We start from the raw sequence: 18,507 nt of genomic DNA, 5'->3' as shown, positions 1-18,507 counted from the left end.
CTTCCTCTCTTCTCTCCCTCTCTTACTTCATCCTCTCTTCATTCTAACATTCTAGAAGTCAAACAATTGCAGTGTGTCTAACTCTCCCTCTCCCCCTCTCTCTGCAGTCCAGCTGTTGAAATCGTCAGAGCTGGGTCGCCACAGTCTACTCTATGTGAAGGAGATAGGACATGGTTGGTTTGGCAAGGTGAGCTGCACCCCGGATTATTTTCTTAGCACATACTAACGACACAGAAACCACTCCTCCCAAAGTCTGTAGCTGGGTTCTGATTCGCTACCCTTGTTCCTGAATTATGCACAAGCTCACTTCCCCTCATGGATGTACAGTACAGTCATTGTTTAAACATGGACCAGTTAGAGGGAGGTTTCATCATGTGTTATACCAGTCCTGTACTGTTTAAACATGGACCAGCTAGAGGGAGGTTTCATCATGTGTTATACCAGTCCTGTACTGTTTAAACATGGACCAGCTAGAGGGAGGTTTCATCATGTGTTATACCAGTCCTGTACTGTTTAAACATGGACCAGCTAGAGGAGGTTTCATCATGTGTTATACCAGTCCTGTACTGTTTAAACATGGACCAGTTAGAGGAGGTTTCATCATGTGTTATACCAGTCCTGTACTGTTTAAACATGGACCAGTTAGAGGAGGTTTCATCATGTGTTATACCAGTCCTGTACTGTTTAAACATGGACCAGTTAGAGGAGGTTTCATCATGTGTTATACCAGTCCTGTACTGTTTAAACATGGACCAGTTAGAGGAGGTTTCATCATGTGTTATACCAGTCCTGTACTGTTTAAACATGGACCAGCTAGAGGAGGTTTCATCATGTGTTATACCAGTCCTGTACTGTTTAAACATGGACCAGTTAGAGGAGGTTTCATCATGTGTTATACCAGTCCTGTACTGTTTAAACATGGACCAGCTAGAGGGAGGTTTCATCATGTGTTATACCAGTCCTGTACTGTTTAAACATGGACCAGCTAGAGGAGGTTTCATCATGTGTTATACCAGTCCTGTACTGTTTAAACATGGACCAGTTAGAGGAGGTTTCATCATGTGTTATACCAGTCCTGTACTGTTTAAACATGGACCAGTTAGAGGAGGTTTCATCATGTGTTATACCAGTCCTGTACTGTTTAAACATGGACCAGCTAGAGGGAGGTTTCATCATGTGTTATACCAGTCCTGTACTGTTTAAACATGGACCAGTTAGAGGAGGTTTCATCATGTGTTATACCAGTCCTGTACTGTTTAAACATGGACCAGCTAGAGGAGGTTTCATCATGTGTTATACCAGTCCTGTACTGTTTAAACATGGACCAGCTAGAGGGAGGTTTCATCATGTGTTATACCAGTCCTGTACTGTTTAAACATGGACCAGCTAGAGGAGGTTTCATCATGTGTTATACCAGTCCTGTACTGTTTAAACATGGACCAGTTAGAGGAGGTTTCATCATGTGTTATACCAGTCCTGTACTGTTTAAACATGGACCAGTTAGAGGGAGGTTTCATCATGTGTTATACCAGTCCTGTACTGTTTAAACATGGACCAGTTAGAGGAGGTTTCATCATGTGTTATACCAGTCCTGTACTGTTTAAACATGGACCAGTTAGAGGGAGGTTTCATCATGTGTTATACCAGTCCTGTACTGTTTAAACATGGACCAGCTAGAGGAGGTTTCATCATGTGTTATACCAGTCCTGTACTGTTTAAACATGGACCAGTTAGAGGAGGTTTCATCATGTGTTATACCAGTCCTGTACTGTTTAAACATGGACCAGCTAGAGGAGGTTTCATCATGTGTTATACCAGTCCTGTACTGTTTAAACATGGACCAGCTAGAGGAGGTTTCATCATGTGTTATACCAGTCCTGTACTGTTTAAACATGGACCAGTTAGAGGAGGTTTCATCATGTGTTATACCAGTCCTGTACTGTTTAAACATGGACCAGCTAGAGGGAGGTTTCATCATGTATTATACCAGTCCTGTACTGTTTAAACATGGACCAGCTAGAGGAGGTTTCATCATGTGTTATACCAGTCCTGTACTGTTTAAACATGGACCAGTTAGAGGAGGTTTCATCATGTGTTATACCAGTCCTGTACTGTTTAAACATGGACCAGTTAGAGGGAGGTTTCATCATGTGTTATACCAGTCCTGTACTGTTTAAACATGGACCAGCTAGAGGAGGTTTCATCATGTGTTATACCAGTCCTGTACTGTTTAAACATGGACCAGCTAGAGGGAGGTTTCATCATGTGTTATACCAGTCCTGTACTGTTTAAACATGGACCAGTTAGAGGAGGTTTCATCATGTGTTATACCAGTCCTGTACTGTTTAAACATGGACCAGTTAGAGGAGGTTTCATCATGTGTTATACCAGTCCTGTACTGTTTAAACATGGACCAGTTAGAGGGAGGTTTCATCATGTGTTATACCAGTCCTGTACTGTTTAAACATGGACCAGCTAGAGGGAGGTTTCATCATGTGTTATACCAGTCCTGTACTGTTTAAACATGGACCAGTTAGAGGAGGTTTCATCATGTGTTATACCACTCCTGTACTGTTTAAACATGGACCAGTTAGAGGAGGTTTCATCATGTGTTATACCAGTCCTGTACTGTTTAAACATGGACCAGTTAGAGGAGGTTTCATCATGTGTTATACCAGTCCTGTACTGTTTAAACATGGACCAGTTAGAGGGAGGTTTCATCATGTGTTATACCAGTCCTGTACTGTTTAAACATGGACCAGCTAGAGGGAGGTTTCATCATGTGTTATACCAGTCCTGTACTGTTTAAACATGGACCAGCTAGAGGAGGTTTCATCATGTGTTATACCAGTCCTGTACTGTTTAAACATGGACCAGCTACTGTAAGTCGATCTGGATAAGATCGTCTGCTAAATGACAAAAAAATTGCAATGTTCTGAGGGTGAGTGAGAGAATGAGTGTACACTTTAGCGAGAATAAGGGTAAAGATTGGGACAAAACAGCAGCCTGTGTCTTTCCCTAAATCCTCTCTCTTCCTGCTTTCCTCCATGTTACTGTCAACATCCCAAATGGCACCATATTCCCTATATAGTGCACTACTTTGGGCCAAAGCCTTATGGGCCCTGGTCAAACGTAGTGCACTATATGGAGGATAGGGTGCCATTGGAGACACACTACTGTGTGCTGTGAGGTAGTGTGTGTGGAATGTGTGTGTAATGTGGTGTTGATCTTATTAGGGCCACAAGCTGACCTACAGCCTTGTCTGTCTGAGAGCTGGGACTATCTACATGTCACACTGAATTCCATTCCATCTGCATTGCTTCCAAAGCTTTTTAGTTAGTGCTGAACTGTATGTTTTGTTCTTCTCTCTGTCTCTACCTCTGTCTCTCACTGTCTCTACCTCTGTCTCTCACTGTCTCTACCTCTGTCTCTCCCTCTGTCTCTACCTCTGTCTCTACCTCTGTCTCTCGCTGTCTCTCCCTCTGTCTCTCCCTCTTTTGCTCCCTCTGTCTCTCCCTCTGTCTCTCCTCTGTCTCTCCTCTGTCTCTCTCTCTGTCTCTCTCTCTGTCTCTCTCTGTCTCTCCCTGTCTCTCCTCTGTCTCTCCCTCTTCTCTCTCCCTCTGTCTCTCCCTCTGTCTCTCCTGTCTCTCCTCTGTCTCTACCTCTGTCTCTCACTGTCTCTCACTGTCTCTCACTGTCTCTACCTCTGTCTCTACCTCTGTCTCTACCACTGTCTCTCACTGTCTCTCACTGTCTCTCACTGTCTCTCCCTCTGTCTCTACCTCTGTCTCTCCTCTGTCTCTACCTCTGTCTACCTCTGTCTCTCACTGTCTCTCCCTCTGTCTCTACCTCTGTCTCTACCTCTGTCTCTACCTCTGTCTCTCACTGTCTCTACCTCTGTCTCTCACTGTCTCTACCTCTGTCTCTCCTCTGTCTCTCCCTCTGTCTCTCCCTGTCTCTCCCTCTGTCTCTCCTCTGTCTCTACCTCTGTCTCTACCTCTGTCTCTCCCTCTGTCTCTCCCTCTGTCTCTCACTGTCTCTACCTCTGTCTCTCACTGTCTCTACCTCTGTCTCTCACTGTCTCTACCTCTGTCTCTCACTGTCTCTACCTCTGTCTCTCACTGTCTCTACCTCTGTCTCTCACTGTCTCTACCTCTGTCTCTCACTGTCTCTACCTCTGTCTCTCACTGTCTCTCACTGTCTCTCACTGTCTCTCACTGTCTCTACCTCTGTCTCTACCTCTGTCTCTACCTCTGTCTCTACCTCTGTCTCTACCTCTGTCTCTCCTGTCTCTCCTCTGTCTCTCCTCTGTCTCTACCTCTGTCTCTCCCTCTGTCTCTCCTCTGTCTCTCCTCTGTCTCTACCTCTGTCTCTCTCACTGTCTCTCCCTGTCTCTCCCTCTGTCTCTCCCTCTGTCTCTACCTCTGTCTCTACCTGTCTGTCTCTCTGTCTCTGTCTCTCCCTCTGTCTCTCCCTCTGTCTCTCCCTCTGTCTCTCCCTCTGTCTCTACCTCTGTCTCTACCTCTGTCTCTACCTCTGTCTCTACCTCTGTCTCTCCTGTCTCTCCCTCTGTCTCTCCCTCTTTTGCTCCCTCTGTCTCTCCCTCTGTCTCTCCCTCTGTCTCTCCCTCTGTCTCTCTCTCTGTCTCTCTCTCTGTCTCTCTCTGTCTCTCCCTGTCTCTCCCTCTGTCTCTCCCTCTTTTGCTCCCTCTTTCTCTCCCTCTGTCTCTCCCTGTCTCTCCCTCTGTCTCTACCTCTGTCTCTCACTGTCTCTCACTGTCTCTCACTGTCTCTACCTCTGTCTCTACCTCTGTCTCTACCACTGTCTCTCACTGTCTCTCACTGTCTCTCACTGTCTCTCCCTCTGTCTCTACCTCTGTCTCTCCCTCTGTCTCTACCTCTGTCTCTCCTCTGTCTCTCCCTGTCTCTCCCTCTGTCTCTACCTCTGTCTCTACCTCTGTCTCTACCTCTGTCTCTCCTCTGTCTCTACCTCTGTCTCTCCTGTCTCTCCTCTGTCTCTCCCTGTCTCTCCTCTGTCTCTCCTCTGTCTCTCCCTCCTCTGTCTCTCCCTCTGTCTCTCCTCTGTCTCTACCTCTGTCTCTCCCTCTGTCTCTCCCTCTGTCTCTCCCTCTGTCTCTACCTCTGTCTCTCCTCTGTCTCTACCTCTGTCTCTACCTCTGTCTCTCACTGTCTCTACCTCTGTCTCTCACTGTCTCTACCTCTGTCTCTCACTGTCTCTACCTCTGTCTCTCCTCTGTCTCTACCTCTGTCTCTCACTGTCTCTACCTCTGTCTCTCACTGTCTCTCTGTCCTCTGTCTCTCACTGTCTCTCCCTCTGTCTCTCACTGTCTCTCCTCTGTCTCTCACTGTCTCTCCTCTGTCTCTACCTCTGTCTCTACCTCTGTCTCTCCTCTGTCTCTCCCTCTGTCTCTCCTCTGTCTCTCCCTGTCTCTCCCTCTGTCTCTCCCTCTGTCTCTCCCTGTCTCTGTCTCTCCCTCTGTCTCTCCCTCTGTCTCTCCCTCTGTCTCTCCTCTGTCTCTCACTGTCTCTCCCTGTCTCTCCCCTGTCTCTCCTCTGTCTCTACCTCTGTCTCTACCTCTGTCTCTACCTCTGTCTCTCCCTCTGTCTCTCCCTCTGTCTCTCCCTCTGTCTCTACCTCTGTCTCTACCTCTGTCTCTACCTCTGTCTCTACCTCTGTCTCTCCCTCTGTCTCTCCCTGTCTCTCCCTCTGTCTCTCCTCTGTCTCTCCTCTCTGTCTCTCCTCTGTCTCTACCTCTGTCTCTACCTCTGTCTCTCCCTCTGTCTCTACCTCTGTCTCTCACTGTCTCTACCTCTGTCTCTCCTCTGTCTCTCCCTCTGTCTCTCCTCTGTCTCTCCCTCTGTCTCTCCCTGTCTCTCCCTCTGTCTCTCCCTCTTTCTCTCCCTCTGTCTCTCCCTCTGTCTCTCCCTGTCTCTCCCTCTGTCTCTCCCTCTGTCTCTCCCTCTGTCTCTCTGTCTTTCCCTCTGTCTCTCCCTCTGTCTCTCCCTCTGTCTCTCCCTCTGTCTCTCCCTCTTTTGCTCCCTCTTTCTCTCCCTCTGTCTCTCCCTGTCTCTCCCTCTGTCTCTCCCTCTGTCTCTCCCTGTCTTTCCCTCTGTCTCTCCCTCTTTCGCTCCCTCTGTCTCTCCCTCTGTCTCTACCTCTGTCTCTCCCTGTCTCTCTGTCTTTCTCTCTGTCTTTCTCTCTGTCTCTCCCTCTGTATCTCTCTCTCTGTCTTTCTCTCTGTCTTTCTCTCTGTCTTTCTCTCTGTCTCTCTGTCTCTCCCTGTCTCTCTGTCTTTCTCTCTGTCTCTCCCTGTCTCTCCTCTCTCTCTCTCTGTCTCTCCTCTGTCTCCCTCTCTATCTCTCTCTCTGTCTTTCTCTCTGTCTTCTCTCTGTCTTTCTCTGTCTGTCTCTGTCTCTCCCTGTCTCTCCCTGTCTCTCTGTCTTTCTCTGTCTGTCTTTCTCTCTGTCTCTCCCTCTGTCTCCCTCTCTATCTCTCTCTCTGTCTTTCTCTGTCTCTCCGTTGCCCTGTCTTTACCATGTTAACTACTGTAAATGTTTTTGTGTGTGTGTGTGTGTGTGTGTGTGTGTGTGTGTGTGTGTGTGTGTGTGTGTGTGTGTGTGTGTGTGTCTCTCTGTGGGTCCTGTATAGGTTCTCTTGGGGGAGGTGAATGCAGGTCTCAGCACCACCCAGGTGGTGGTCAAGGAGCTGAAGGCCAGTGCCAGTGTCCAGGACCAGATGCACTTCCTGGAAGAGGCACAGCCATACCGGTCAGAACTACAACAATATGGATCTCATACCCTGTATACCCCACCCTTTGCATCCAGTACAATTCATTAATGAATTAATCAATCAATTGGTGAATGAATGAATGCCTATACATGGTTATCCTGCTACCTCTTTCCATGTGCTCTGACTGTAAGTTCACTATAAACTATGACAGTAAACGTGACTGTTGAACTATGACCCATCTCCTCTACCTCCCCCTTCCCCCAGTGCCCTCCAGAACCCAGCCCTCCTGCAGTGCCTGGCACAGTGCTCAGAGGTTACACCCTATCTACTGGTCATGGAGTTCTGTCCTCTGGTGAGAGAAACATCCCCTAGCCCCTAACCCCTAAACCCTAACCCCTATCTCAGAGGTTACACCCTATCTACTGGTCATGGAGTTCTGTCCTCTGGTGAGAGAAACCTCCCCTAGCCCCCTAACCCCCTAAACCCTAACCCCTATCTCAGAGGTTACACCCTATCTACTGGTCATGGAGTTCTGTCCTCTGGTGAGAGAAACCTCCCCTAGCCCCCTAACCCTCTAAACCCTAACCCCTATCTCAGAGGTTACACCCTATCTACTGGTCATGGAGTTCTGTCCTCTGGTGAGAGAAACCTCCCCTAGCCCCCTAACCCTCTAAACCCTAACCCCTATCTCAGAGGTCACAACCACCTTCTATATGGAGTTATCTGGTGAGATGGATACTTGCTCCCCCTGTTGGTGGAATACAGTACTATTACAGCCAGGGACAATCTGCTCTCTACCCTTTCCTCTGGGTTTGCAGAAGGGTCTGAGCTTCCACCATATTGATTACACCCTTACGGATCAGAGCTTCCACCATATTGATTACACCCTTACGGATCAGAGCTTCCACCATATTGCTAACACCCTTACGGATCAGAGTTTCCACCATACAGATCAGAGTTTCTACCATACAGATCAGAGTTTCCACCATACTGCTAACACCATACAGATCAGAGTTTCCACCATCAGACCATACTCTAACACCATACAGATCAGAGTTTCCACCATCCTGATCAGAGTTTCCCCATACACCCACCTACGGATCAGAGTTTCCACCATACAGATCAGAGTTTCTACCATACCACCATACAGATCAGAGTTTCCACCATACAGATCAGAGTTTCCACCATACTACTAACAGATCAGAGTTTCCACCATACTGCTAACACCTTACAGATCAGAGTTTCCACCATACAGATCAGAGTTTCCACCATACTGCTAACACCTTACAGATCAGAGTTTCCACCATACAGATCAGAGATTTCCACCATACAGATCAGAGTTTCCACCATACAGATCAGAGTTTCCACCATACAGAGAGTTTCACCATACAGATCAGAGTTTCCACCATACTGCTAACACCATACAGATCAGAGTTTCCACCATACAGATCAGAGTTTCCACACCTTACAGATCAGAGTTTCCACCATACTGCTAACACCTTACAGAGTTTCTACCATACAGATCAGAGTTTCCACCATACAGATCAGAGTTTCCACCATACAGATACAGAGTTTCCACCATACTGCTAACACCTTACAGATCAGAGTTTCCACCATACAGATCAGAGTTTCTACCATACTGCTAACAGACATAGAAGGAGAAGTCATGAGTTTCCAGACATACATTACAAACATAGAGTGTTCCCACCCTATATTCAGATCTACTGCACTTTTTGACCACCTATACAGATGCACTGGGAATATGTTATAGAGTGCCAAATCATTTTATGACATACTTCCTGTCCTGGTCAAGGGCACCTGACAGATCCTGCGCAGTTTCCACTCCGTGACTGATCCCCTAACCCTCCAGCGAATGGCAGAGTTCGGGCCTCTGCACCTGCACAAGACAACTTCATTCACAGGTGGGTTAGTGGACACCTGCACAAGCACAACTTCATTCTCAGAGGGTTACACCTACAAATACAGACTTCATTCACAGAGTTTGGACACCTGCACAGATCAACTTTCCATTCATACTGCTAACACCTTACAACCCCTTCAGAGGGTTAGTGGACACCTTCACAGATCAGAGTTTCTTCATTCAGGGTTAGAGTTTCCTGCCAAACTTCTAACACCTTACAAGAGGTCAACTTCAGACAGGGTTAGTGGACACCTGGACAAATACCTTCACAGGTGGGTTAGGAACCTACAGACTTCATTCACAGTTTCTGCACAAATACAACTTTTCACAGGTGGGTTAGACACCTGTCAAATACATACATTACACTTCATTCACAGGTGGGTTACACACCTGCACATCAGAGTTTCCACCATACTGCTAACAGACATAGAAGAAGGGATGAGAGTTTCCACCATACTGACAACTTATTGGTACAGACATACATTACAAACATTCCACCAGGTGGGTGTGTTCCCAAATGGCATCCAGGTATATTCACATCTACTGCATTACAGGTTTTGACCATGTTCAGAATTCCACTGGAGAATATTCACAGGTGATAGTAGAGTGCCAAATCATTTTATGACACCATACTTCATTCACAGGTCAGAGTGGACACCTGACAAAGTTACCTTCACAGGTGGGTCCACCTGCAGATCAAGTTTCTACCATTCACAGATCAGAGTTTCCACCATACTGCAACTTCATTCACAGGTGGGTTACACCTGCACAAATACAACTTCATTCACAGATCAGGTTTGGACACCTGACCAAATACTGCTTCATTCACAGGTGAAGGGACACCTGCACAAGACAACTTCATTCACAGGGTTAGTGGACACCTGCACAAATTACAAACTTCATTCACAGGTGGGTTAGTGGACACCTGCACAAACAACTTCATTCACAGGTGGGTTAGTGGACACCTGCACAAATACAACTTCATTCACAGGTGGGTTAGTGGACACCTGCACAAATACAACTTCATTCACAGGTGGGTTAGTGGACACCTTCAACTTCATTCACAGGTGGGTTAGTGGACACCTGCACAAATACAACTTCATTCACAGGTGGGTTAGTGTTGCACAAATACAACTTCATTCACAGGTGGGTTAGTGGACACCTGCACAAATACAACTTCATTCACAGGTGGGTTAGTGGACACCTGCACAAATACAACTTCATTCACAGGTGGGTTAGTGGACACCTGCACAAATACAACTTCATTCACAGGTGGGTTAGTGGACACCTGCACAAATACAACTTCATTCACAGGTGGGTTAGTGGACACCTGCACAAATACAACTTCATTCACAGGTGGGTTAGTGGACACCTGCACAAATACAACTTCATTCACAGGTGGGTTAGTGGACACCTGCACAAATACAACTTCATTCACAGGTGGGTTAGTGGACACCTGCACAAATACAACTTCATTCACAGGTGGGTTAGTGGACACCTGCACAAACACAACTTCATTCACAGGTGGGTTAGTGGACACCTGCACAAACACAACTTCATTCACAGGTGGGTTAGTGGACACCTGCACAAATACAACTTCATTCACAGGTGGGTTAGTGACACCTGCACAAATACAACTTCATTCACAGGTGGGTTAGTGGACACCTGCACAAATACAACTTCATTCACAGGTGGGTTAGTGACACCTGCACAAATACAACTTCATTCACAGGTGGGTTAGTGGACACCTGCACAAATACAACTTCATTCACAGGTGGGTTAGTGGACACCTGCACAAATACAACTTCATTCACAGGTGGGTTAGTGGACACCTGCACAAATACAACTTCATTCACAGGTGGGTTAGTGGACACCTGCACAAATACAACTTCATTCACAGGTGGGTTAGTGGACACCTGCACAAATACAACTTCATTCACAGGTGGGTTAGTGGACACCTGCACAAATACAACTTCATTCACAGGTGGGTTAGTGGACACCTGCACAAATACAACTTCATTCACAGGTGGGTTAGTGGACACCTGCACAAATACAACTTCATTCACAGGTGGGTTAGTGGACACCTGCACAAATACAACTTCATTCACAGGTGGGTTAGTGGACACCTGCACAAATACAACTTCATTCACAGGTGGGTTAGTGGACACCTGCACAAATACAACTTCATTCACAGGTGGGTTAGTGGACACCTGCACAAATACAACTTCATTCACAGGTGGGTTAGTGGACACCTGCACAAATACAACTTCATTCACAGGTGGGTTAGTGGACACCTGCACAAATACAACTTCATTCACAGGTGGGTTAGTGGACACCTGCACAAATACAACTTCATTCACAGGTGGGTTAGTGGACACCTGCACAAATACAACTTCATTCACAGGTGGGTTAGTGAAAATACACACCTGCACAAATAACTATTCACAGGTGGGTTAGTGGACACCTGCACAAATTTCATTCAACTAACACCTACATAGAACATATCAATCATTCCATAGCAATATGTTTCTGATATGTTGTAGTGAAGAGTAATGATATATACACTGTATTTACGGTAACATACATGTTGTAGTGAAGAGTAATGATATATACACTGTATTTACGGTAACATACATGTTGTAGTGAAGAGTAATGATATATACACTGTATTTACGGTAACATACATGTTGTAGTGAAGAGTAATGATATATACACTGTATTTACGGTAACATACATGTTGTAGGGACATAAAACCAATAAAGGGAACTGAATCGGGATGATCTGGAGGATGTTGAAGGATCTGGTCTCACTCTGACACATCCCACCCTAGATACAACTGGGACTGTGCAGCTGGTCTGTCTCCAAATTAACATGATATTGAGGATATTATGTACAATCTGTTCCTAATTACCTTACCTGTTTAAATAAATGTTAAATAAAAATATGGAAATATGTAAGGATATGACTGAAGCTGTGTTGCTCTGGCTCCCCTGCTGGTCTGTCCCGGTAACAACATCCTGGTGCTGCCTGAGTGACTCTCACCAACTCCAGCATCAGTGATTTTGTTGCCGGGGGGAACCCCTCTCTCCTTGTTACCATGGTAGCAGCCAATCATGTGCTGAGGAGCTGATGATAGGTAGAGTTAAGATCAACAAAATCTCGCTGCCTGTGTAGTAGTCAGAAATAGCTACAGAGAAAAATGAGAAATCCACGTAGCTACGTGTGCAGTCATACCAGTGAATTACACCCGTACTTTATGCTATTGAGTGGTAAATGTTGTGAAGCATCGTGTTTTCCTGTGGTAACAATACATTCAATAACAATGATTGAATGGTTTATTGTGATACGATATTACTGCAGTCAGAGTATTACATATGGTTTAGTCTGGTCTGGTGACTGGGTGGCAGGTAGCCAAGCGGTTAACAGCGTTGGGCCAGTAACTGAAAGGTTGCTGGTTTGAATCTCTGAGCAGACTAGGTGAAAAATCTGACGATGTGCCCTTGAGCAAGGTACTTAACCCTAAATGCTGCTGTAAGTCTCTCTGGATAACAGCGTCTGCTAAATGGCTATAATGTAACAATGTGATGAACTGTTCCTCCCTCTCCTCTTTACAGTGACCTGGCCTTAAGGAACTGCCTTCTGACCTCAGAGAGGACAGTAAAGATAGGAGACTATGGCCTCTCACACAGCAGATACAAGGTGAGCCTACAGTATTAACCAGTCTTGGTGAGTCTACAGTATTAACCAGTCTTGGTGAGTCTACAGTAATAAACCAGTCTTGATGAGTCTACAGTAATAAACCAGTCTTGTTGAGTCTACAGTATTAACCAGTCTTGGTGAGTCTACAGTAATAAACCAGTCTTGGTGAGTCTACAGTAATAAACCAGTCTTGGTGAGTCTACAGTAATAAACCAGTCTTGGTGAGTCTACAGTAATAAACCAGTCTTGGTGAGTCTACAGTAATAAACCAGTCTTGGTGAGTCTACAGTAATAAACCAGTCTTGGTTATATTGTATGATGTATATTTCTACATACTGAATAGGGGTGGGACAGAAGAATAGTTTCCATTGTAACAGACAGACGATAAAGTAGTATTTCCATCTAATGATTCTGCTGTATTCTACTCTGTAGGATGACTACTTTGTGACTCCAGACCAGATCTGGGTGCCGCTGCGTTGGATCGCCCCAGAGCTCATAGACGAGGTGCATGGTAACCTACTAGTGGTGGACCAGACTAAGGACAGCAACGTCTGGTGAGCAGGGGGGAGGGGTCAGGGGTTCAGGGTGTAGGAATGAATGGTGTCAGCACCATACACTATGGTTGACTCAGCCCCTACGGTGTTATTGTTAAGGTCAACGACACAGCTCTTCAACCAAACCTAGCCTGATCCCAGATTTGACTTATGGTGTTATTGATACAGCTCTTCAACCAAACCTAGCCTGATCCCAGATTTGACTTATGGTGTTATTGATACAGCTCTTCAACCAAACCTAGCCTGATCCCAGATTTGACTTATGGTGTTATTGATACAGCTCTTCAACCAAACCTAGCCTGATCCCAGATTTGACTTATGGTGTTATTGATACAGCTCTTCAACCAAACCTAGCCTGATCCCAGATTTGACTTATGGTGTTATTGATACAACTCTTCAACCAAACCTAGCCTGATCCCAGATTTGACTTATGGTGTTATTGATACAGCTCTTCAACCAAACCTAGCCTGATCCCAGATTTGACTTATGGTGTTATTGATACAGCTCTTCAACCAAACCTAGCCTGATCCCAGATTTTGACTTTTGGTGTTATTGATACAATTGTTCAATCCAGAGCTAGACTGGTCCCAGATTTGACAGCACAAACACACTTAAATAAAGGTCTGTTCTATCTGAGTGACAATCTTCAACCAAACTTCATGGTTTGTCTCCAGTTCTAGTCTCTGTGAGTGACTTCTGAAGATGTTACTCATGGGTTTGTCTCCAGGTCTCTGGGATGACTATCTGAAGATGTTACTTCATGGGTTTGTCTCTGTTCTAGGTCTCTGGGAGTGATTATCTGAAGATGTTACTTCATGGGTTTGTCTCTGTTCTAGGTCTCTGGGAGTGACTATCTGAAGATGTTACTTCATGGGTTTGTCTCTGTTCTAGGTCTCTGGGAGTGACTATCTGAAGATGTTACTTCATGGGTTTGTCTCTGTTCTAGGTCTCTGGGAGTGACTATCTGAAGATGTTACTTCATGGGTTTGTCTCTGTTCTAGGTCTCTGGGAGTGACTATCTGAAGATGTTACTTCATGGGTTTGTCTCTGTTCTAGGTCTCTGGGAGTGACTATCTGAAGATGTTACTTCATGGGTTTGTCTCTGTTCTAGGTCTCTGGGAGTGACTATCTGAAGATGTTACTTCATGGGTTTGTCTCTGTTCTAGGTCTCTGGGAGTGATTATCTGAAGATGTTACTTCATGGGTTTGTCTCTGTTCTAGGTCTCTGGGAGTGACTATCTGGGAGTTGTTTGAGTTGGGGAACCAGCCGTACAGACACTACACTGACAGACAGGTCCTGACATATGCTGTGAAGGAACAGCAGCTCAAACTAACCAGGCCCCGGCTCAAAGTACCCCTGGCTGAGCGCTGGTGAGTACACACACACAGATACACACACACACACACAAACACACACGCGCATGCACACATACACACACACAGATACACACACACACACACAAACACACACACACGTGCATGCACACATACACACACACAGATACACACACACACACAAACACACACGTGCATGCACACATACACACACACAGATACACACACACACACACAAACACACACGCGCATGCACACATACACACACACAGATACACACACACACACAAACACACACGTGCATGCACACATACACACACACAGATACACACACACACACAAAACACACACGTGCATGCACACATACACACACACAGATACACACACACACACACACACGTGCATGCACACATACACACACACAGATACACACACACACACACACGCGCATGCACACACACACACACAAACACACACACACACACACACACACAAACGCGCATGCACACATACACACACACAGATACACACACGCACACACAAACACACACACGCATGCACACATACACACACACAGATACACACACACACACACACACAACGCGCATGCACACATACACACACAAATGCATAAATGCACTAATGCGCACACGGGCGCCTACACAGGATACACCACAATCCTTTGGTCTGTAACCAATCATTAGTACTCCCTATCCTCATATCAACCAATCAATGCCTTTTATACTGGCGCACGAACCAACCATTAGTCTTCTTCTCCTGACATGGTTGTAATCAATACCTTATTAACCTGGCTATGAGCTTCTCATTTGGTCAGCACCATATAATACATATTTCTGGCATCTCACACATACAGTACACAACACCTACAGTGGGGAGAACAAGTATTTGATACACTGCCGATTTTGCAGGTTTTCCTACTTACAAAGCATGTAGAGGTCTGTTATCATAGGTACACTTCAACTGTGAGAGACGGAATCTAAAACAAAAATCCAGAAAATCACATTGTGTGATTTTTAAGTAATTAATTTGCATTTTATTGCTTGACATAAGTATTTGATACATCAGAAAAGCAGAACTTAATATTTGGTACAGAAACCTTTGTTTGCAATTACAGAGATCATACGTTTCCTGTAGTTCTTGACCAGGTTTGCACACACTGCAGCAGGGATTTTGGCACACTCCTCCATACAGACCTTCTCTAGATCCTTCATGTTTCGGGGCTGTCGCTGGGCAATATGGACTTTCAGCTCCCTCCAAAGATTTTCTATTGGGTTCAGGTCTGGAGACTGGCTAGGCCACTCCATGACCTTGAGATGCTTCTTACGGAGCCACTCATTAGTTGCCCTGGCTGTGTGTTTCGGGTCGTTGTCATGCTGGAAGACTCAGCCACGACCCATCTTCAATGCTCTTACTGAGGGAAGGAGGTTGTTGGCCAAGATCTCGCGAGACATGGCCCCATCCATCCTCCCCTCAATAAGGTGCAGTAGTCTTGTCCCCTTTGCAGAAAAGCATCCCCAAATAATGATGTTTCCTCCTCCATGCTTCATGGTTGGGATGGTGTTCTTGGGGTTGTACTCATCCTTCTTCTTCCCCCAAACACGGCGAGTGGAGTTTAGACCAAAAAGCTCTATTTGTGTCTCATCAGACCACATGACCTTCTCCCATTCCTCCTCTGGATCATCCAGATGGTCATTGGCAAACTTCAGATGGGCCTGGACATGCGCTGGCTTGAGCAGGGGGACCTTGCGTGCGCTGCAGGATTTTAATCCATGACGGCGTAGTGTGTTACTAATGGTTTTCTTTGAGACTGTGGTCCCAGCTCTCTTCAGGTCATTGACCAGGTCCTGCCATGTAGTTCTGGGCTGTACCTCACCTTCCTCATGATCATTGATGCACCACGAGGTGAGATCTTGCATGGAGCCCCAGACCGAGGGTGATTGACCGTCATCTTGAACGTCTTCCATTTTCTAATAATTGCGCCAACAGTTGTTGCCTTCTCACCAAGCTGCTTGCCTATTGTCAGGTAGCCCATCCCAGCCTTGTGCAGGTCTACAATTTTATCCCTGATGTCCTTACACAGCTCCCTGGTCTTGGCCATTGTGGAGAGGTTGGAGTCTGTTTGATTGAGTGTGTGGACAGGTGTCTTTTATACAGGTAACGAGTTCAAACAGGTGCAGTTAATACAGGTAATGAGTGGAGAACAGGAGGACTTCTTAAAGAGAAATTAACAGGTCTGTGAGAGCCGGAATTCTTACTGGTTGCTAGGTGATCAAATTCTTATGTCATGCAATAAAATGCAAATGAATGACTTAAAATCATACCATGTGACTTTCTGGATTTTTGTTTTAGATTCCGTCTCTCACAGTTGAAGTGTTCCTATGATAAAAATTACAGACCTCTACATGCTTTGTAAGTAGGAAAACCTGCAAAATGTCAGTGTATCAAATACTTGTTCTCCCCACTGTATGTATTCATCCTTCTCTGGATGTCTGGCAAATAGTGTTCCTTTTATCAAGCATGTTACTCATTTAAAACCCACTGCGTATTGAACGCAGACACAGACACCTTCCTATATGCTGACCAATCTTTCCAATCACAGTTTCTGTCCCTGGCTTGTATATATTCTCGTCAAATTGTAAGACTGGCGGCCAGAAACAGCTGACGAAGGACTTCCTCATCATATTGCTGTTTTCTAAATCAATTCCATGGTAGCTGCCTCATTTCAGTGTGATAAAGCAATTTTTCATAATAAATGGAATATTGATGAACCTCCAGAATTACAGAGTAACTCCCTCCCTCCCTCCCTCCCTCCCTCCCCTCCCTCCCTCCCTCCCTCCCTCCCCCTCCCCCCTCCTCCCTCCCTCCCTCCCTCTCCCTCCCCCCTCATCCCTCCCTCTCTCTGTCCCCCCAGGTATGAAGTGATGCAGTTCTGCTGGCTGCAGCCAGAGCAGAGACCCAACAGTGAGGAGGTACACCTCCTCCTCACCTACCTGTGTGCCAAGGGGGCCAGTGGAGTCCAGGAGGACTTTGAACAGCGCTGGAACTCCCTGAGACCCAACCTGACTGGCAGCTCCACTCACAGCCACACCGCCCCAGCCCCTCCACCACTAACTCAGACTACTGTCCCTGCCCCAGCCCGACCATCTATCCCTGGGGACGTGGAGTTGGAGCCGGCCTCCACCTCCCGCAACTCCTTCCCCCTCCTAGAACACTTCTCCCACGACAGCTTCCACTCAGACAGCGGTGACGACATCCTGACCGTGACAGAGACCAGCTATGGTGGGCTCAACTTTGAGTACAAGTGGGAGCAGGCGAGAGCCGAGCAGCCATACTGTTCCTCATCCACCAGCGGGCCTCTGGGCCAGGGCAACCCTCACTACCAGGACGTATACTACCCCGTCGGGAACACCTCCACCTCGGGCAGCTGTAAAGGGGACGGAGGGGGTGGAGGGCTTGTTCTGGGGGTCTCCCCATCCTACTACGAGTCCGACCACTCCGGATCGGGGTCAGGGTCGGGGGTAGGGGTGGTGCCGGTGTTGAGCGCTCACAGCCCTTCGGTCGGCAGTGAGTACTACATCCGTATTGAGGAGCCGGTGGAGTGTAATATCAACCTGGATGATAGTGTGGTTGACTACAGCCCTGGGTTGGAGGCTGAGGATGGCAGCCTCTCCTCAGGGAGCAGAACCCCACAGCCCCAGTCCCAGTCCCAGTCCCAGCCCAGTGCCTACTGGTCAGCAGCAGCAGGCGACAGCAGTGGGGGTAAACACAGTACCCATGACTCTGACAATAGCCCGGCCTTGTCCCTGACCATGGAGCCTCTCCTGAGACAGACAGCCAGCACAGCCAGTCCCGTGGAGCTGGGGCGGTCCCACCAGTACTTCTCACCCAATCAGAGACAGGCTTTCTACTGTGAACAGTCGCCCATTCGAGAGACGTGTTGCCAATCACCAGAGGACACGCCCATAATGTCCCAGCTGAACCTGCATCATCCAATGGGGAGGCTGGAAACCCCTCTGGGGGTGGGGTCCTCCCACTCCCAGTGCCTGAGTAGCCCTAGTCTGGGACACTGTGACCCCTACCTCGAGGCTAGCCAAGGCTTCTCCACCACAGCCAGGAGGACGGTTAGTGAAGGCTACTATGACATGATGGGTCCCCTCAGAAAGACTCTACCCATGGCTAAACATATTAGCATTGACGTGGAGACAGGGGATGGGGGACTTTTGGTGG

General features: G+C 46.8%; 1 protein-coding gene across 1 annotated transcript in view; it reads left to right on the top strand.

Annotated features, from left to right (window-relative positions):
- Positions 1-55: 55 nt before the first annotated feature.
- Positions 56-18,507, top strand: part of LOC121844032 (serine/threonine-protein kinase LMTK1-like) — a gene marked incomplete at its 5' end in the record, with an annotated part of 30,193 nt that continues 11,741 nt past the window's right edge. Inside the window, 9 exon segments of the mRNA XM_042313897.1 lie at positions 56-187; positions 6,670-6,788; positions 7,015-7,102; positions 7,569-7,572; positions 8,621-8,672; positions 12,286-12,370; positions 12,803-12,924; positions 14,146-14,295; positions 17,192-18,506. Of these exon segments, the coding sequence (XP_042169831.1) occupies positions 56-187; positions 6,670-6,788; positions 7,015-7,102; positions 7,569-7,572; positions 8,621-8,672; positions 12,286-12,370; positions 12,803-12,924; positions 14,146-14,295; positions 17,192-18,506 (2,067 nt within the window).

Source organism: Oncorhynchus tshawytscha, unplaced genomic scaffold (assembly GCF_018296145.1).
Source record: "Oncorhynchus tshawytscha isolate Ot180627B unplaced genomic scaffold, Otsh_v2.0 Un_contig_15925_pilon_pilon, whole genome shotgun sequence".
In the NCBI taxonomy this organism is placed as follows: domain Eukaryota; kingdom Metazoa; phylum Chordata; class Actinopteri; order Salmoniformes; family Salmonidae; genus Oncorhynchus; species Oncorhynchus tshawytscha.
This window is presented reverse-complemented; position numbering and strand designations above follow the sequence as displayed.